General features: G+C 43.9%; 2 protein-coding genes across 2 annotated transcripts in view; one reads left to right on the top strand and one right to left on the bottom strand.

Moving 5' to 3' along the window:
* The window catches only part of LOC118325940 (citron Rho-interacting kinase), a 39,602-nt gene extending 35,732 nt beyond the window's left edge, over positions 1–3,870 (top strand). Inside the window, exons 34-39 of the mRNA XM_035658806.1 lie at positions 441–569; positions 803–883; positions 968–1,046; positions 1,133–1,306; positions 1,593–1,881; positions 3,630–3,870. Of these exons, the coding sequence (XP_035514699.1) occupies positions 441–569; positions 803–883; positions 968–1,046; positions 1,133–1,306; positions 1,593–1,881; positions 3,630–3,653 (776 nt within the window). The 3' untranslated portion in view covers positions 3,654–3,870. The remainder of the gene's footprint in view (positions 1–440; positions 570–802; positions 884–967; positions 1,047–1,132; positions 1,307–1,592; positions 1,882–3,629) is intronic.
* Positions 3,871–4,933: 1,063 nt separating this feature from the next.
* mtmr3 (myotubularin related protein 3) overlaps positions 4,934–21,214 on the bottom strand; it is a gene marked incomplete in the record, with an annotated part of 25,381 nt that continues 9,100 nt past the window's right edge. The window contains 13 exon segments of the mRNA XM_035658807.1: positions 4,934–9,958; positions 12,001–12,027; positions 13,301–13,389; positions 13,560–13,670; positions 13,768–15,310; positions 15,782–15,927; positions 16,773–16,943; positions 17,245–17,430; positions 17,626–17,821; positions 19,119–19,230; positions 19,393–19,524; positions 19,910–20,100; positions 20,909–21,022. Of these exon segments, the coding sequence (XP_035514700.1) occupies positions 9,787–9,958; positions 12,001–12,027; positions 13,301–13,389; positions 13,560–13,670; positions 13,768–15,310; positions 15,782–15,927; positions 16,773–16,943; positions 17,245–17,430; positions 17,626–17,821; positions 19,119–19,230; positions 19,393–19,524; positions 19,910–20,100; positions 20,909–21,022 (3,190 nt within the window).

The raw sequence follows: 21,214 nt of genomic DNA, 5'->3' as shown, positions 1-21,214 counted from the left end.
GATCTTGCAATTTTGTCGAATCACAGATTTAAACAATCATTGTCGCTTACCGCGAGGTTGACCAATCATAGCAATCCCCCCTGCAAAACTTAGATTAGATTCTTTATGAATTATACCAAAATCACTACTATTTTTGCAATTTTCCCTTTCGCACACATTGTCAATGCAGAAAAATGCTAAACTACACTAAAAACATCGCAACATGCATCACAGTTTTTTAGAAAAGCTGCAGTGAAATTTTAGACAATTCCAAAAAAAGCCCGTGAAATCCTGGAGGGACTGTAAAATCACACAGTACATCTGCTACCACATAATCACAGTACAACATTAAGATTCATCTGACAGTAGGATAACTGCTCTCAGTGAAACCTAGAACCCTCCTGCTCTGTGAGCCTGGCACATAGTGTTTGAACCCTGGTCTTCTGATTCGTCCACTGCAGAGTTCCTGGACAAGAACGATGTGTCACTGGCCTCGGCAGTGTTTGCGGCCTCCTCCCACAGTTTCCCTATCGCCATCATGCAGGTGGCCAGCAGCATGCAGAAGGAGGAATACCTGCTGTGTTTTCACGGTATGTTTGAATGAACTGTTTACAACAGTGTGGTAGGCGGTGGACGCAAGATAACAACAGTACAGACCTTCACTGTGAGGCAACAACCACTAGTTTAAACACAGAAGTATGTTTTAGTGTTAATTAGTTGTTAGTCTCCATGTTTTTGCTGTAAATTAGTACAAATTCAAATCCTAAAATTCCACCTGTAAAGATGAGTGACCCATATCTTCTAATATTTGTTTATGTGGCAGAGTTTGGAGTGTTTGTGGACACGTACGGACGAAGAAGCCGCACTGAGGACATTAAGTGGAGCCGTCTGCCTCTGTCCTTTGGTAAATACACTTTGTAACTCCTGCTGCTTTACAGCAATCAGTAGTACAGCATCACATTGTACATTGCATTCTTCTCTGGTTCAGCCTACAGAGAGCCCTACCTGTTTGTCACCTACTTCAACTCCCTGGACGTCATCGAGGTTCAGGGACATGCTTCTCTGGGGTGAGATAGACCGGCTACCTTGGACCAAATTTGAAAAACCTTTTGCTTGTTAGCTATATTTACCACATTCTGTCCTATACTTCCAGTCCTACAGTGCTGGCCCACCTGGACATCCCCAACCCTCGCTACCTGGGCCCAGCCATCTCCTCCGGGGCCATTTACATGGCTTCCTCCTACCAGAACAAGCTGCGGGTGATCTGCTGTAAGGGAAGTCTGATCAGAGAGTCGGGAGAGCTGCAGAGGACCGGCTCCAGCCGAGGGTCAGCTCCCTTCTTTAGTTTGAGCAAAAACACAAAACAGAGAAAAATACAGAATTCATATTATAGTGTGTAGGCAGATTAAAAACACTTGAACACCTACAAAACACATTTATTGTGACCTGTTAGTTCAGATTCACAGGTAAAAAACAGCACGAGGATCGGGTATTGTTTTTATTGGATAGAGCAACAGTGCCATCTACTGTGAACATCTTGTTTCTTACAGACGGTCGGTTTTCCTAATTACATTGTCAGACAGTGACGCCGCTCTCTGCTGTGTTTTCCACAGTAGTCCAAGTAAGCGAGGCCCTCCCACCTACACAGAGCACATCACCAAGCGTTTGACCTCAGGCCCCGGCAGCCATGACGGCCTGCATCGGGAGCCCAGCACCCCACATCGTTATCGGGAGGGCCGCACCGAGTTCAGACGGGACAAGTCTCCCGCCCGACCGCTGGACAGGGAGAAGTCGCCCGGCAGGGTGCTCGACAGTCGCAGGGAGAGGTCTCCTGGGAGATTCGGGGACAGCACCCGACTCCATGCTGGGTCTGTCCGAACGCAGCTCGCCCCTGTGAACAAGGTACCGTAGGGGGTCCTTGAGGCTGTGTGGTTAAGGCATATAACTGAGTTCTTCCCTTGCTTTCTGTGTCAACTGTCAATCAAGTACACAAGAGATCAAACAAACAAACAAAAACTCCTCAGATTTATCTTGTGATTCTTGTAAATTAGGAAATAAAAGAAAAAAAGTGTAAGCAGCAAAAATAGCAATAAAACATAATGGAAAAACAATATAAATGAAAAATGGTTCAAATAATAATACACAATAAAAACAATATTCAATATTATAGTTCTAACATGAAATATAGGCAGTATAAAAACAAATGAGAAAACATGAGAATACTCTGAAAGCAGCAAAAACAAACATTACCTCTGGTAAGGTATTCTAATATTGAAAGATCTGATTATAATCCACGCTCCTATTCTTCATGTTGCAGCATCTGTTCATACAACGCTGTTAGAAGCTATTCTGTTCTGTGGCACCGCTCACAGACAATGCATCATTCTCACAGCAAATGTTCAGGCTTTAGATTTGTTCTCTCTCGTCACTTCATTGTCCGTCATAATCATATTGTCAGAGTGCAAGAAAACAACCAGGATCTTGGTCCATATTGCTCCCTGGAGCTGCACTTCACTGTAGAGAAGTATTTTGCCATATATTAAAAAGTAAAATAATTTATTTTAAAGAAGAATGGAGGCAATATTAGATATTTTTCTATTAACAAATTTAATCAAAAAACCAAACCCAACAATAAATGTATCCTAGTAAGAAGTATTATGTGTCGCCATAGACTCTGCAGTTATAAACTATTATAACCACATCAGTGAGCCACACTGTTGCACTGGGTGTTCCTTCATTACAATGAACACACACACTGTAGTTTATTTTGAATCAATACCACATAAACCGTCCTGCTGCCCCAAATACTTATTACACCAAATGTGCATTAATCTGCTTAAAATAGTCGGCAAAGAATAGACTTGGACGGCGCTTTTCTGGTTTACTGACCACAGAGTGCTTTAAATTCACACACTGATGGCAGACACTGCCACGCAAGGTATATACAGCACTTCAGATCCAAACACTCATACTAAGCTTACCTGTACAAACACACACTCACACACTGACAGCACAGCCCTCAGGAGCAATTTGGGGTTTAGTGTCATGTCAGGCAGGAATCGAACCATTACGAACCACTGATTACTATAAAAACCGCCCTACCACCTGAGCCACAGCCGTCCTTATGCAGTAATTACTCCGGTTCGAGTAAAAACTACAGTTCCCTCCTCTTTTAAGAAATGATTTTGCTTAAAAGTCAAAGTATTTATTTAGTATTTCTACAGATTTATGTCTTTGATAGGAACAAAATTTGGGCTGCGAGCCACAGACAGGAGATCAGAAATACATTGGTTTTTGCTCTCTTCATTTGATTTGTTGCCAATAACAAAAATACACAATATCACCACTTTTATCACCACAGGGAGGAAATTTGTTTAGGGAAAAACTGTTCATATGTAAAAAAATATTATTCCCATTCAATAACAAAAAGCTGTAACTAGGAATTTACCAGCACAACAGGATGCAATATGAATATACGCACACTGTTCCAACTGCATCTGAATTGAATTCAGCCCTTTAGACATTTAAGATATTCACACAGTACGGTGAAGTCATCGTCTGAAAGAGTCACGTCTAGAAACTGTGACTTCAAACGGTGGCGGCTGTTGAACCAGTGAATGTGACAGTTTGTTCCTGTTCTGCTCTCGCAGGTGTGGGATCAGTCATCGGTGTGAGTCCAGTCCGGCGCAGCTCCTGACCGGAGGTTGAAGAGAAACTTTGGGAAACCCTTGATCCACTCTGAGTGCAAGCACACACACACACACACACGCGCACACACACGCACACACACATCACTCAGGCTGTCAGCCCCATTGCCTGTACATAGTGCAGTCTCCTCGTTCAGCAACACATAAACCTGCACTGGGAGACGTCTCCTGCGACAATCCTCTTTTCCGACACGTGCTTTGGCGGGAGAAATCCCACAGTAGATTTGGTGGCAGGGAACCTTCACTGATCTACAGATCAAGAGAATCTACTTTATAAGACATACTCAAAGTTGTAAATATTGCTGTGAGTTTTTATAGATAAAGGGAATAGTCGGCTGGCAAAGCCATGTCTATTTTTTTTAAAAATGAGTTTCTAAAGATGTTGCAGGGAGATTAATGATGTCGTTGGTTGAGAAATACAATATCAACATTTCATTAGAATCTGAAGTATCGCGTTGAGTTTCTTCTCTGTTCAGAGAATCTAACCAACATTTAATTACTCACATAAATCACGATGAGGAAGAGGTCTGAGGAGGCAACACTTTGCACATGAGATTGGATTTGAACAGGAGTTAAAAGCTTGTTCTTGTTACATGACCAGTCTTATTTCTTTGGATCAAATGTATGGTCCTCTCGACTAAATAGCCTTTGATATATAATTGCATATTATTGCTTTATTGACAGTCGTTGTCTGGCCATCCTTTGTAAAACAATTATTAAGCAATGTTTTCGCTCCAAGTGTTCCTTGTGTTGTTTTTAGCAAACCTAAGGTCAAGAAACGCGCAGCTCTGCCTCTGATGCCGGACGTGGTGCAGTCAGGCTGGCTGGCGCCGCCTCAGCTTGCTCTTAGACCGCTGCTACTGCCGCCGCTGCTGATTGTGGTACAGATGTCCTGTTTCTGTGCAGTGGTATGAAGTCTAGTAATTGTCAGGGGTCGTCACTTTCTAGTATCGTTTCTTTAGAGCCAGTAAAGACCACCTCCATTCGTCACATCGGTGAGCATGACTAACTTAGAGCAGCACTCGTCGCTTTTTTCGATCTTGATTCTCTCTCTTGGTTGTTCTTTTCTGTCATGTAATCACTTGAATTTGCATTCAGTAAGTAGACATTGATGTTAGACAGTATCTTAAGCTTTTCTTGATTTTTAGAGATGTATACCGTACATGCATTAAACATGATTGAAGTGTCTGATTGTTTTCTTCTTTGTGTGTGTGCAGATGTATCAGGTCCTGCTAGCAGACAACACAGTAGGTTTATCTAGTTTATTTTTCCTTTAACTCTACAACAATGTAATGCTCTTTAAAGTAAATCCAACAAAACAAAATATTCAGACTGAACAAGGAGCACTTGTTGTTACAGGAAATTGCTATGTACAGCTACACACTCCTCTGACAGACATGAGAAGGTTCAAAGTGCTTATCAAACAGAAGGGGAAAAAGGAGGAAAATCAAACAAAAGCACGAGTGATCCCTTTGTGAGAGACCCGTAATAAAACTGCTTGGCACCAGTCTCCACCAAAAGAGACACACACACACACGCAGTCACACTCAATCCATTCACACGTACACACTCACGTCAAGTGATTACTGGGCCGTTGCAGTGACGCCTCTGAAAGAGCACGTCAGCGTGAGTGGAGAGAAATACAACATATGCAGACCAACAGAACTTCTTGGGAGGGGGAAAAAAAAAAAGCACAGCAAAGGATCAGCCTGGCATCTTGTGTGTGTGTGTGTGTGTGTGTTAGCTGACGACCTGTTCACCACGTTACCCAACCCTCCCACACACATACAACCACCAACCATAATGCTCGGTGCAATACTGAAAAGCATAGCACACTTTCAGCTTTATTTTGATGCACTCTGTGGCAGTGTCTACTTAATGTCATGTGCAAAAAATAGCCTTTTTTTTTTTTTTCTTTCTTTAAACAATTCACATTCATGGATTGTTGAACAAGACAAGCTTGGTGCCCCACATGCCTGTGAAGTGGTGAAAATACAGAGAAAGGATTCATGCTGCCAGCTATCAGTGTGTCTGTGAGGAAAGTGAAAGGACTCACACTGGGCTGATAAGTGGACACCTCATTGAGCCACCTTTTTCAAATCAAGTCCTTTGTTGACATACGATAGTCCGTATTTAAGAGATCATGAATTATGACGTGTTGGCAAACATTTTCAACATTTAGGACATAGACATCATTTTGGGAGGAGTGTGAAGCCTTGGAGTAAATCATTTGTTAATAGGAGCACCGATCTACGATTACAGGCCAGCTTCACATCAGCGTTATAAAGGGAACAGTCTAAGATATTCTGGCTGCAGATCAGTTTTCCACTTTATCTCTGCAGGTGGAGAGAAAACAGAGGCAACTCAGGGTCAAGCCAAAATTTGAATTTGCTGCACATTTAATGCAGAAGTACCATCTCGATTAAATGCAAAGACCGCCACTCTTGTTTCCACGGCAACACGTGTTTTTGTAAATATTACGCTGACGGTAATGGCAGCATCTCATCCACGAGGGGTAAACAAATCCCTAGTATTCTACTCGATTTGAAAGAGCGAAGGTCGAGCGGTTGAATTAAACGCGTTCACCACTTCCACAGTGAGAGAAACAAACACTTCAAGCCTGTTGTTATTCTGGCCGCCTTAAACAGCGGCGCCACTGCACACTGCAATCATCTGCTGGACTGAAATCCAACAGGAGATGTCAGAAACATAAGATCAGCAATACAGCTCCAGTATAATTAAATAGTATCAGGGTTTCAATCAGTCACACACTTACATTTATGCATTTCCTCTGATAGTCAAAACTTTGTCATCCTTTGTGGCGAACCACAGTGACCATCTGGCTTGCTGCTAAATGAAGCACATGTGGGCCCTCTGCTGACGTGACGAGCTGAGAGATGAGGAATAATAAGATTGGCAGTCTCGGTGATAAGATCATCATTAAAGTGAAAGTCTGCGGTGGTGTGCTGTACCTTTAATGCACCAACAGAGAAAACCACAGATTTTCAATAAAAAGGCCATTCTCGATGGTGTGAATCTGGAAAGCGAGCGTCACTCAGCAACTACAAGCTCTGAATGTGTGTGTGCGCATGAACGAGTGTGTGTACAAAGTAGAGGTAGTGCTTGTAGATGGGTTTGAATGGAGTAATGTTTGTGTGTGTGAGATTGGGGGGGGGGGTGTTATTTTGGGTTCAGGCTGCTTGTTTTGGACCACTGTTCTCAGTGCATAGACGTCTTAATGGCTACAGACACGCTCGTTTTTCCATTTTAACATGTGACCGTCAAGTGTGTGACCTCTTGGTGCCATGCGACACCTTCGACTTCACCCGCTTCCTCCTCATAATCTGGAAATTGATAAATCCACAAAACCTGCTGTGATTGGCTGATACCGAACAAAATTGACGAGCGTCACTGTAGCCACAGGTCAGAACCATCTTTCATTTCCCATCTCATAAAACACTGATTATCCTGTGGCAATTAAATTGTCTGGATTTTAAACAGCAATTGAACAACAAAACCTGAATAAATTAAATCAAAGTAATGGTCGCATTGAAAAGGGAAAACCACTGCAGCATCAAAACAGGACACCCTGCTTCTCTATTTAAAAAAAAACACACCTGTTACCTTCAACAGGTTGCAAAATATACTTATTTTTCTGCAATTAATAACATAAGAAAACAAAGAAATTAAAAAAAAAAAAAATTGGTGACTAATTAAGTGAGCCACTATTCAAGGATTCTATACATTTTTCTTAGATGCTATATAGGTATCTGAATATATTATTTTATTCATTTATTTTACAAAAAGTGTGTGTGTGTGCAAGAAGGTCATAGAATGGGTGTTAGGCAGAGTGGGCGTCTCAGTGAAGCTTCTCTGACATAATGTCGTGGGTGGAGTTACAGACTTTTGAAAACACCAAGAGCCCTTTCTGCTGCCGCTGCTCTCCTCCATGTTTCAGTCAATCGAAGTGGAGATTACAAGTGAGGTCACTGTCAACCACTGCCTCAAAAGAAAAAAGAAATAGAAAATATGTTGCTTTAGAATTTGAACACGGAAGTTTAAACGTGCCAAATTCACAACTTCACTTGTGATTTCCACTGAAGCACTGAAAAGTGAGCGAGACGTCCAGCTCCCAGAGCCTGCTGGGTAAAAAGAATAAAAAAAGGGGGGCTGCTGTGAGTGAAGGGCATGAAGGTATGGCTAACAGGAGAGATTGAAGTCAGTCAGTGTGTGTCTGACACAGACTAACAACACATCAGTTTACACTCCCAGCAGACATTGCGGTTAATAACAGTCTATCAGCGTGGAAGAGCCGGGCAGCCATCAGCTGTTGAAGGGTTGCACGTTCTAAAGGCTTTTCTATGGATCACTAACTAGTCCTGTTGTAAGACTCACAGGGGTGAGAATGATTTACTCTCCTCACTGTGGTCAACATAAGGATTCAAATGAAGTAACTAAGTACTCTGAGAGAAAAAAAAAAAACTACTTGAAAATCCCAACAGCATTTTTGTTAAAAAGTTAAAAAAAATCTTTAACCTTCAGGTACATCCTGTCTGCACTCTGGGCTGACTCTCAACACGTTCAACACCAAGTCAACGCTGCCGCAGACACAGCTGCACGCCAAAATGAAATCCTTCAAATCTATTTAGCATTTAAATGTCACACACCTTTGTGCCATTCTGTGTGAAAAGCTGATAATAACTCATTAAAACAAAAGCAAGCAAATAGTTGAGATTCAGCCCAGAGCATGTTAAAGGGTCAGTTCACCCAAATTACAAAAGTGTGGATTAACCAGAGTGTTGGGGACACATAACGACCAGTTCACTGTTTAAGAGGAGGACTGCTGTGAAAATGTTGATGAAAATGAGGTGTCGTGTTCTGTGGCTCCGGACGAGCTTTAGCAAGTGTGGACAGCCTGTGTGGAGTTAGAAAGATGTGGGTGTTTACCAGGCAGGAAGGATCTTATTTAAAGACACTATTGTGTTGCATTATGGGAAACCCGGCGTTTTTGGAGCTTAACCCTACTAGGGGATAAAAGTCTGGATAAATCGGTCCCCTAACTATACAGAAGGCAACACTAAATGATTGGAGCAGCACTTGAAAGGTCATCTTTCAGTGCTGTGAGCAACAAACAAGTTATTATATAATAGAATAATCAAATTACACAAATTATGTCATTTCAAGGAAAAATGCCAAACACTCTGGTTCCAGCTTCCCAAATATGTAAAATGCTACTTTTTGTTATCATATGTATGTTATTAAACTGAATTACTTCTGGTCTGAACATGTGAGAGAGACATAATGGCCAAATGTTACAGAAAAAATATGACTTTAATTGATAAAATGATTTGCAGATTTATTGATAATGAAATTAGTTGCATAATTGACCTTATTCAATTCCCTCCACTGGATTGGGGTGGTGGCAACCTTAGGGCAAATACAATGACATTTAGATGCATGGTTAGATAACGCTAGTGGTATGTGAGGAAACCTTTTTTGGTAATGTGGGTGAACTGACCATTTAAGCTTTTCCCTTTGTGAGCATCAGCTATCCACTCATTTCTAAAGCTCATGATTGCCAGGACATTTTTCCACATCCCGATCTAACACCCTCCAGAGAAAAAGATCAAGTCCAGGCTGGGAGATGATCATGATGGTACGCAGAAGTCTGATGAAAAGCGTGGATAGGCGGGGAAATGATTCAATGGACCAAAGCCCTCCAAGAGACTTCAGCGACACAGTGAGACGACCTTCTCTGCCTGCCTGGTCCAAGGCACCAGGATGTCCATTCTCACTCCTCTGGCCTCGGAGTGCAGTCCCGTCACTGCCACAAACCCTCCTGTGTGGCGAGCGTGTGATTTCCTCTCGCACCCCCCCACCCCTGTGCACACCCACCGTTCAGAGCGCTCGGCATCACGTCATTCAGCTCCTCTGCCACGTCATCCTCTGTATATACACATTAAATTCCATATCTGCAGCACACACACACACATAAAGTACATGGGACATTCTGTGTAGCTCCTGTGCTCTTCAGCAGTGCGCCGGTGTCAGCAGCTGGTGGCTCAGCCAGACTCCCCGTCCTGTCCCGGTCCTCTGAAACTCAGTTGGAGCTGGCCGTAATGGGTTTCTCCAGCTCCATGTCCAGGGGGGCCGGGCTGAGCTGGAGGCTGCTGTAGCAGGTCTTACAGACGCGGCTGGGCTCGAACAACTGCTGGCTTGGCACTGGGATCTTCTGGTCACAGCAGCTGGCACAGAACACGTTACCGCAGTTCCTGCAGGGAGACACAGACAGGTCACTGCTGGACTCTCAAACAGAGCCTCTCTACACCTACAATTACCATGTGTCTCCTGTGCATACGATTCAGCTCCATGACATCTGCACCCTGTTCTTCATACATGGGAAGCTAAGTTCGCTTGATTTGATTGTTGATCATTTGATAAAAGCCTAGATTTCTATTTTTTTTAGAGGCTGACCTAATGTTTACCTAGAGCTAAAACCTGCTTTTTTTGTGAATCAGATTTTTCACATATAAATGACTCCTTTCGTTAGAGATGACTACAAAATAAAAAAAATCTAGAGCAAAACTATGTGACAAAAAAGAAATCAGTTAACCTAAAAATAGAGTACAAGTACAGTTTGGGATAGTATGAACAAAGAAAATACATTTTCAACAGTGATCAAATCAACTGAACCACAAAAATTTGGTTTTGATGGGGATTCTTCATTTTAAAACTAAAATTGATTAAAATTTTGTATCAGAAGTACAAATTGTAGAGTGCAGTTGGATTGAAACAATCTATTAATCATTCATTATGAATTACCTGCCATTACAGGTTAATTATAGCCAGAAGTAAATCTGATTACTGAAATTCATCAGCTTTTTCATCTCTATGGTTTTTGCTTCATGAGAGATCTTGAAAGGGGTTCACTGCATACTCAGAATATGTTTTAAGTTATAAGTTAAGGCTTGTGATATTACAAAATAAGTAAATGTGTTATTTAGTCCATTTCATCTCTCGTTTGTTTTGAACAAATGTGTCTAACAGGAGTGCAATGGGAGTGTGTTGACTAATTCCAGAGGCAGATTTCTGTATATTTGGTGCACTAGTGAGTATTTACATCAGCAGGATGGTGTGAGGTGTGTGAGGTGAACTCAAAATACACTACAGTGTTTTCTTGGTAATTAAGCAACATCACCCAGTGCAACAGTGTGGCTCACTAATGTGTTTTTGGACAACAATGGAGCTCTACAGCAAAGAGAAAGTAGATATACACATCAAACCTCTGACAATGTTTGAAGTTAGTTAGATGAGAATTAATGGATCGTTTTAGCTTGCTATCATAGCCTGGATCAGATAACCCACATGTGAAGAACAGGATACTGAAAATGGATACTGAAAATGTATTTCAAATTGATTTACAGAAAGTGATCATTTGTTCTTGTCAGTCGATCACTGGGGACACATGATAAAATAGGTGGAAAGACAGTATTCACTGTGTGTGATGTCGCACTACATGCCGGGTTAGAAAAGATGCTATATCATGTAGTGGTGCTAACTTGATTATTTAGCCCATTAAAAACACGTGATCATCACTATAGACAGGAAGGCAGGTCACACTGGAGGTTTCAGATATCCATGCTCAGCTTCAGATGTAAGGCCATGCTCACACACTTATACACACAGTGGTCCCTTCTACCTGCCTGCACTCACCCTGAGCAGAAATAATGATCAAAAAACCCCATCTAATTCACCCTGAGTCTCCAGCCTCTTACACCACCAGGTGGGACCAAATGGTCTCCAGTACCATGCTGTGCTGCTGGGAGGTGAGATGCAGAGGAGCTGGTTTGGGGCAGCATGCTGCCGGGGTGTGTGTCGAGGGTGGTGGGAGGGCAGGATGCTGACGTGGTGCTATGGCAGAAGGAGGGTTGAGGTTGAGGAAGACCACAGTTTTTGGGTTTTCTGTAAGATTTTAAATTTTCAGGTGATATAACAATCAGCCCTCCACCGATCCCAGCTCTCCCACTGACAGCACCCTGCTCACGGTCACAGCCAATTGAAAACTGCTGAATGGAAACACACTGGCGCTGCAGGACGCACATTCAAATCCATACATCTCAGAAATGAATAGAGATTTCCCTGATAATTTGCTGACAACTAGGACAAAATGAAGGGAAACCAGATGAAGCAGGTGAGGAGGGGAAGGAGCAGAGGGGGGAGGGATAGGGATTAGGAGGAAGGTGCAGCGATGCCAGGTTAAAAAAGGTGGAGGGTGGGGTGGTGGTGGTGGAGGGACATGGGAGCCGGATCTCACCAGACCTCCTGGACAGGCTCCCTGCCACTGTAGAGGAGAGGGGCAGACAATGGATAAGAACTGCCTAAGCAGTGGAGAACACTTAACACACTAAAACACACTTCCTGCTGAAGATGTGTGTTACAATTGTGAAACAGCTACAACCCTACACTGTTAATTCTACACTTGTGGTTTGAATCTATAGCTGAACCAACTACAGATTAACTCTGTTCAGACGTCACTGGATGAGCAACTGGACATTACATTACTCGAATTTCTGCCTGCAAGTGCTTAACTTGATCCAACCCACCACAAAGAAAAGGAGGTAAAGAGCACAACAGTGATATGAGGAAATGATAACACCAGAGGAAATACCACTAACTGAATAGAACGAGACAGAATACTAAAATGCATCAAATTACTCTTCCAAGTAGACTTTGAATAGACTCTGTCGTTCAATCTAGCCCTTTTTTTTCTTGGATCTTATCTCTAAGACATCAGCCCTATCCAATAACTCAATAAATCTAATTGACCTATCAACAAGGCAGGTTTTGGATTAAAGGAGCACCCCACCAGTTTACTCCAATGTACTTGTCACTGAGAGCTGTTGTATAATGTCTTTAGCAGCTCTGAGGGAGCTCACTTTAACTCCCCCCTTCACTCAAAAATCTGTTGTTCTTCTTGTTCATACAGTGTGATGTGATACGTCACAGTCAGTCCTGGTCCAGTATGCAACTTGTACGGTGTGATGTAGAAACATGAAGCCACCAGTGCACATCCACTGAGAATGGATTCAAAAGAAAATAGAATTTTGACTGGAGGGGGACTTTAAAGTTTGTCTCTTGCGTATGGAAGTGCAATACTAAATCATTGGAGTGTCAATGAGAAAACAGAAAGGCCCTGACACACTTAGAACTAAAATGCATCTTGTGTAACCTAATCACAGTAGACATACAAAACATATTAAGGATACATTAGATTGTTTTAACCACATCTGTGGGTGGTCAAAGAAACATCTTTTCACATATCTGAAGAAACGTGATATATCTGGAGAGGAAGTGAAATCCCATGAAAAATGGTCTCTCAAGATGAATTCCAGACTCATTAAGATGCCCAGTGTGAACTGAAAGCCTCTTCAGCTTTATCTAGACACAATCTGGATGCATCTCGTTACAAGAAACTCAGTCTGAACAGAAGAGGAGCGAGCTTAAACAGCAGAAACATCTCTTTAAGCCTCAACGGGACAGACAGGAGTGGTTGATGACAGGGAGAGTGGCTGAAGGTTTAAGCTTCTGCAGCTTGATAACCCTTCAGTACTTACCTGCAGTGATGTTTCCTGGTGGCGAGCCAGAACCTGCTCTCACAGCCGTAACACTGGGCTGCCAAATGGTCTGGGTACCAGCGAGTCACCTGTAATGTACAGACTGATCTCAGCTCACCTACCATCAACCATCATCAACTGCCATTTCTGATGAAATCTGAAGGCCGTATATGCAAGCTACAGACAAATACAACCATTGCTTTGGGAGTTTTGTTCCCTCCCTCTCGAAAATGATCTTTAGGTTAGTCTCGTTTCTCACCTCAGTGTCCTGCTTGTCCACCTGCTCCCAGCTGGCCTCAGAGAAGAGCTCTGTGCTGCAGCGCGACAAACAGTTGGGGTCCAGGTTGTACTCAGAGTCTGTCATTGAGGTCTGCGTGGAGGGAGACACAGACAATCAGAAGTAACATCCAGGTGGTAAACAGATCAGCCGGTCAGTCAGTTTCATGCTCAACTTGTCAGCACCTTACCACTTCGTCTCCCATGTCTCCGTTGATCCTGTGGGAGCCGGCGTGATGCTGATTCTCCAAGCGGCTCCATAGCTCCTGCACCTGCTTCTTCAGCGTCTCCACCTCCATCTGGTGTCCCGCCTCGATCTGCCTCAACCTCTGCTGGATGGCATCTGTGTGCAGCGTCAGCCCATCGTCGTCCAGATGGCTGCGGGACGGCTGCTCCGGGCTGATGGCGGCCCGGCTTAGCAGGGCATGGCACCAGCGGTGCTGGGAGCAGCTGCCCCTCGGATAGAGGATCAGGGAGTTGCAGCTTGCTAGGGATACCTGTCGACTAAGAGGGGCCTTCTCCCCGTTCCCTTTTGCCCAGTGAGGTCCTCCACAGGGCTCTGCCTCTGAGCTGTCGCCGTTACACAGCCCATCCCTGCTGAGGTCAGCACTCACAGACTGAAAGGCACTGACAGAGGCTCGCTTGCTGCCTCCGTTTAAAGTTCTGATAAAGCCATGCTCGCCTGTCTCCAGTGCTTTCTCTTTCCTGGAGCAGGGCAGTTGGCTCCTGTCGTCACTGCAGGGCTGACGACTTGGACAAACAGGCGGCTGAGCTGGTAGCTCCAACCTGCCGCAGGCCTCTTCAGTTAAAGTCTCTGTAGAGCTTTCCATCAGTGAGGCCCTCTTATCCAACTGCTCCCCCGGCTCTGAGACACCATGGTCAGACTCAGAGTCAGGGCAGGTCTCCTCATCTACACCTGGCTCTTCAGGTGAGCTGTCCACAAAGCCGTTAGTTATAGTTCTGTGGGCCTCAGGCTGCTCTGGCTCACCTGAGCCAGACTCACTTGGCCCATGTGCAAGCTCCTCTTGTATAGAAGAGTTCTCTACATCCTGCTTCACCAGATCCTCTGGTGTCTGAGTCACCTCAGCTGACTGTTGATTCAGCTCCTCTGCCTTCTGTGTGGGGAGAGGGGGAGACTCACCATCCACCTCCTCCGTCTCCATTACGCCATCTTCTGGATGGTGACCATTGGCAAATGCTTCTCTCTGGGTCTCAGTCCCATTGACCTTAGCACACTGATCATCCTTCTCAACGTTTGCTTCTTTCTCCACCTCTGTGTCAACAGTGTTATTGACATGTGTGACAGCAGCACTTCCCTCTTTCTGAACATCTGCTCCTGCCTCCTCCTTAGTGGCCTCCTGAAGGATGTTCTCCATCTGGCCCTCGGCCATGCCCACAGCAACAGAGAGCTCCGCCTCCTCTACTTCCTCTCCTGTTTCTGCTGGGCTCACAGAGGTCCCCTGTCCGAGCTCAGCGTGTGAGCCCTGGGGCTGCGGGCTGTCGTCCAGCTCAGAGTCCGCTCCGTCTGGGTAAGGCCCCACTCCGTTAGGCCGCACCTCCTGATCCTGGTTGCCCCCTCCTTCGGGCCCCACTGCCATGTTGAGCTCCAGAGAGCGCCGGTGGTCCTGCCATTTCTCATTGAGGCTCGGGTCACTGGAGCGGCGGTTAGGAGCCAATGCGCTTCCCAGCTCACATGCACTGGGCAAGTTATCGAAGGAACGAGTCTTTGTACGTCTGAACAAGAAACAAGAAGAATTATGCACGGAAAACAGCATTTCATTACATAACAATGGCTCAGTGTGTTTGACACCCTGTGATTCAATCTGTAGCTGCACACATGCCACAAAATATTTAGTTAACAAAACAATCACATCAGCTTCATCAAAACAAGAAACATGCCACACAAATATAATGAAAGAGAAGCATTCAGACATTGTCTCTAAGCTACTGTATGTGTCATAAACTATGTCAACATTGAAATGAAACAACTTCCTGTTACTCTTCCTTGATGGTATGACTGTCACAAGACAAAAGATAAGCAGAGCATAAAACAATATCTGTGGCTGTGAGGGCCCAGGCAGAGCAAAGTATCTAAGCAGTGGAGTTGAAAAGCCGGGCGCCTCTGGCTGTGGGAGTCCTCGACCCGTGTTCATCTTACATGAGGGAGGAAGAGAGGGGGGTCAGGTGCCAGCGTGCCAGGCTCACCTGGCCAGGGGCGTGTCCTCAGGATTGCCACCAGGCACAGGATAGGGGGCACAGGAGTCATCAGAGGGGGTGGTGGGGGAGGAGCTGGGCAGGTAGACAGCCGTCCACAGCATCAGGTTGCGTACGTGACACACTGGGTGCAGAACCTGCAACAACAGCTGCAAACTTAACTCAGGGTGTAATCAGAAGACTGAGCGAATGACAAATAGTGGTAGAAAATATTCTGGAAACATATCTTTAAAGTTTGGAATATGTGAAAAAATTAATCAAAAGACGTTGTACGGTGTGGCCGGTTAGCTCAGTCGGTAGAGCAGGCGACCCATATACGGAGTTGCTGCAGTGGCCTGGGTTCGAATCGGACCTGCAGCCCTTTGCTGGGTGTGATCCCCTCACTCTCCACCCACCTTTTCCTGTCTCTCTACAACTGTCTCTATCAATAAAGCCAACAAAAGGCCAAAAAAAATAACTTAAAAAAAAAAAAAAGACGTTGTACAAAGATTTCAGTAGAATGCAAGTTAATTCTGAGAATATGATTTTCCCCTCATGGTAAGTGGGCAATATTTATGGCCATGACACACACACGCCCACACACACAGAAATGCAAACACCAAAACAACAGTTACCACAAAAATGTAATTCTCTGAAGGGTGGCAAATAGACTCCTAAATCAAGTTGGAGACAATAACAATTAGCAATAAATCTAGAGAGACAGAATGAAATAAATAACTGCAGCTCATCTATATAATGCATTTGCTGTCTGAACCTGCAGGATTTGGAAACCCAGGCCTGCAGAGGCTAGTCTTCTTAATTAATTCCACTGACACATTTTCTTCTACATCTTTAACTGCTTTCATCCTTTGCCTTGCTGTTTGTAAATACCTTTTAGAAAAATGCTTCAAAGATATTTTGTTAGGTTAATATTTTAAATACATTACATTTAACCAGAACAACTTTCTAAAGGACTGAACACAGGGACAGACAGTGGACGTACAGTCTCGGAGTGGGATGAGTAGAGCATGTTCCTCAGTGTGCGGTTGGCCGGTCTCAGCAGCGACCACACTGAGCAGGTCCTCTCCTGAACGTGGCGGTCCTCCCTCTCCTTACCACTGTTGCACAGGAAGGTGCCGAACAGACAGGAGTAGGTGTGCTGCACCAGTTTCACCTGTGCAAAAACAAACACACACACACACACACACACACACAATTTGACATGTAGAGGCTTGTATACAAACCTCAGGTATGATAATAAGCAGAGATGACAGGAGTTTCCTAGTACAACTCATGAACACACCCAGACTGTAAGTGCTTATCAGTGGCACACAATCAGAAGAATCAGAGACATGCCACATGCCATATTCCACTTCTGTACTTGAAAATATTCTCAAGAGTCTAGTCTAAGAATCTGAGCAGATTCAGACTTCGCAATAGTTTTGTTTGACTTCAGACATCAAACTTGTACGCACCAGGAAGGCCTCATTAAACTCAAAGGAGCATGGGAACTGCCTCTGCAGTTGGTGAACACAGTCGAGCCACTGCAGAAAGACTGGGCAGCGTTCGTTCAGGTCCTCAGAGTTTTCTCCATGGCCGCATCGGTCAGCAAACTTATGGCCAAAGTCCAGCCACTCAGTCTCCACCAAAACCTGGAAGCCCTGCACAAAGATGTCACAAGAGCTTAAAAAAAATACTGTCTCACAGTGGCGTGTTAGAAAAACAACACTAGAAGACACAAGAAATATTTTTTTTCTGTTGAAATTACAAAAACAGTTATTACATGATGTCAACTTTGCTTTTCATGGGAATGTGCCCCCAAAATAAAAGCAAAAAAATGCTGTAAAAATCTGTACCTCAATAGTGCGGTAGTAAGGGTCCAGCAGCAGCTTGGACAAAGCAACAATCTGAGGTGTGCGGTCCCAGCCGTCAGAGCAGTGCACCAGGACGGGCCTGTGGTCTCGGTCCACAGCGTTGACCACTAGCAGTGCCGCCTTCAGCAGCAGAGACAGATGCTGCAGCCACTTGGTGCTCTCCAGTGCAGAAAGCCAGCTGCAGAGACAAAGACAGCAACAGAGCAAAAACATCAGAAGACCTCATATGCCCCAGACACTAAGTGATGGCACATGTTTTATAAGGACCAGTACATAGCATGGACCAGTGCCACATACTAGAATATTTATAGCCTCAGCTAGTAGTAGTTGCAACCCGTCAACAACTTCATTACGATTTGTACAGTTAAGAGCAAAATGCTGTAAATGTGTTATTTCTACTGACTGACTACTCTATCTATTTTTTAGCTCAAATTTTCAAAAGTGGTTAACGAATTAACAATTGATAAGTATGGTTGATTTCTTGGCAACTTGGTGGCAGCAGAAACAAGTTTAAGTTTACAAGGCAAACTTATTAGCAAACTAATTCACGCATCCAGAAGTTACAGAGCAACATTAGCATTCATTTAGAGTTTTGTCAATGAATGACAGTGTCTGGATGCAAAAGTAGGCAACCGTTAACACAAAAACAGCTTTACACGCCAGCAGCCGTGATGTTTGGAAGGTATTCTGCTCCTAGTGGCCACAAACTGATTAATGCAGCTTTAAAATGCAGGTGTTTGGTAACATTTAGGAAATTATTTTTGGATAAGGGTTATGTAATAATTCAAAACATTACATGACCAGTTGGACTCATGCATACACCTTGACCTACTTATTTATAAGTAAATGTTTCACTGTCTTATCTCGATTATTATCCTAAGCAGTGTGTTTTGTTTATCTACAAATCTGGAGCGTCTGTAACAGAGACAGACAAGTCTGTGACTGATTTTTTTAAGTCAACAAGTGAAGCAGCAATAACTTGTAAACTGATACAAATTAGGTTTAGCTTTTGGAAAGTCACAGAATTATTGAGAAATTGGTCTAACCTGCTGTTTTTGGCATAAACACTATACAGTCCGTGCAAAATACTCTTCAAGTTGTATTTAAATAAAGAAGCCCACTGTACGATCCTGTTTATACAAAGTTATTTTTCAGAGTCTGTTTTTGTCTTCTGGTTTGATCTCCTAACCACTTTCAACAACGTTCTCTTAAGTCAGCGTGATTCAATTACACATCATTGTAGCACTGAGTCTGGGAGTGCAGATGGAAAGAGATCCTCCACTTGGGGTTGGGCCAGGCTTTCTAAATCAGGCACCGATGTATAGCCAAGACCAAAACACAGCTGTGATTACTAGTTACCTACAGCTACTACGGCAAAGCTCAAGAGCTTTAGATTTAATAGTTTTAGCCTGCAGAGTTTAAGAGTTACGACTAGGGGAACTGGAGGCACTGCTGGAGGCATAAAAAAAACATACTTGGCTGGATCAGGCATCTGAGTGCAGAGGAAACGCAGAGACTGGAAACTCTTGCGGATGGAGTGGATGTTGGCCATACCCATAAACACCACCTCACAGTTGGGATAGTACTCTGGAACAGGAGGAAAACAATTGTTAAAAAGGTGAAAAAGAAAAACTTGTTTTAATTTTAGCATGAGCAACAATCGCATTTGCGGTTAACTGAGCTCCTGAATCCACAGCACACATTGACCTAATTCTGCTTGTCACCTGGGCCAGCACTGAGAAGACCTACCTGGGCATTCGCAGCCTCCCCCCTTGGCCCTGTTAGCTACAGCAGCAGCGTAGGACCTGGCGTCAAGGATCAGTAACTTGTGGGGCTGGATGGCCAACGTCTCCACCTCTGAGCTGTTAGTCATTGAGGATTCTGATACAGACACAAAACGCACCAAAGATTTCTCTTAGTACAATTCAGGTTGTATGAAACTAGGGCTGGGGGTTGGGACAGTTGAGATCATTATCATGACCAAAAAGTCAATAAATTATTAAGACCATTAATGTGTTTTGTCCAGGAACATCCATCAGAATCTGTTTGACATTAGAGGTTAATGTGATCCGTGTGGTTTTGTATAAGCCTGATGATTCACACAAGCCCCAACAGGTTTGACTGCACTGCTATTCATTCTGACAACAAGACCTCAGCGTGGAAATATCTGTGGGTGTGTGTGAGGTAGAAGGTGTGTGTTCAGCTGGAAGTGTGTGTTTGTGTGTGGGCGTGTGCGGTATGTCAGTGAGTGAGTGTGAGCTCTTACCAAAGTCAGTATCAGGCAGGTCGGAGCCATTGGTGTAGCTGCCGTTGGAAAGGTGTTTGCGGGAGCTGCTGTCCACGGCGCAGGCCTTGGCGATGGACTGGACAAGGTGCTCGTCATCGGCGTTCCTCCAGCCCCACCAGCTGACCTCTGGCTGGCCGCAGCGGGCAATCACAGCCCCTGTGGTCTGGTGCCTACGTGAAGGGGAGAAGTTAGCCGGAATACAACATTAATCAGTCCACCTATTAATTGGATGCATCATTCTTATGTATGTTGCATTTTTGTGACTTTTTAAAAAAAATTTTATCAATAGGTTAATTTTAATCTTAAAAAAGAAAAAATATTAGATTATCAACGTTGTTGCAGATTAATTTGTCAATCAATGAATAGCTCTAAAAACAATCTAATAAAAAACTCCAAGAATGACATATGATTTTTTGTTTGAACTGCTCAAAATCAGATCTATCTGTCAAAAGCAGACCATGTCCCATTTTCATAAGCCAAAGAGGTTGGAACCACATTCACTAATTTTACCGCTACGAAAACAAACTTTTGTCACACATTTATTTCAGGTGCTGTGACGCACGAAACGGACATACAAGGCTGCCATTTCTGGTCAGAGTAGTTTTCCAAAAACAAGGATCACAGGCTTCCAAGCGCTGTTCGATAAATACAACAACCACAATTCACTGAAGCCATGACGCAGGGTATGTCATTGGTTAAGTCAGTGGTCTTGGCCATGTTGACAAAGTCTGAATAGAGGCAAATAGAGAAATGTAGCCTGGAGGGAGTTATCCATTAGTAATTAGCTGTATGTTGTGGTTTTCTAAGCCAAAGTAAACTGTCCACAGTGGCAGTGATACGGAGCCATAAAGATATTATCTGAAGATGGTTTTATTCATTTCACAAAAAAAGGCCATTCAGCACATAAGAAAGTTTTTTTTTGATTGCTGCGTGGCAGTAAACAAGTTTAACCTTCTGCCTTGAAACAAACACACCAACCTATAAACCACAGCGGGAAACCTCTTCCAGGAGCGGAAGGCTGCGACATTTTCCAACTCCTTGTCAGTGATCCAGGCTGGCACCAAGAGCTGCTGAGGATAGCTGGGGCAAAGCCTGGCAGAGCAGAAGGGCAGAGAGAGCAACGGTTTAACAAAGAGAGAGAGAGAGAGAGCACCAAAGGGCTGTGATGGCTCAACAAAAGTCTCTGTCTACAGACACCTAATCCTGGGCTGGGCTCTTATCGGCCCAGAGCGCAGCACCAGTGGAGTACAATAACACAACCACCCACTGTCTAACACACACACA

Source organism: Morone saxatilis, unplaced genomic scaffold (assembly GCF_004916995.1).
Source record: "Morone saxatilis isolate NCDOM2014 unplaced genomic scaffold, NCSU_SB_2.0 Contig16, whole genome shotgun sequence".
Lineage (NCBI taxonomy): Eukaryota > Metazoa > Chordata > Actinopteri > Moronidae > Morone > Morone saxatilis.
Note: the sequence above shows the minus strand (reverse complement) of the source record. Positions and strands in the feature narration are given on the sequence as shown.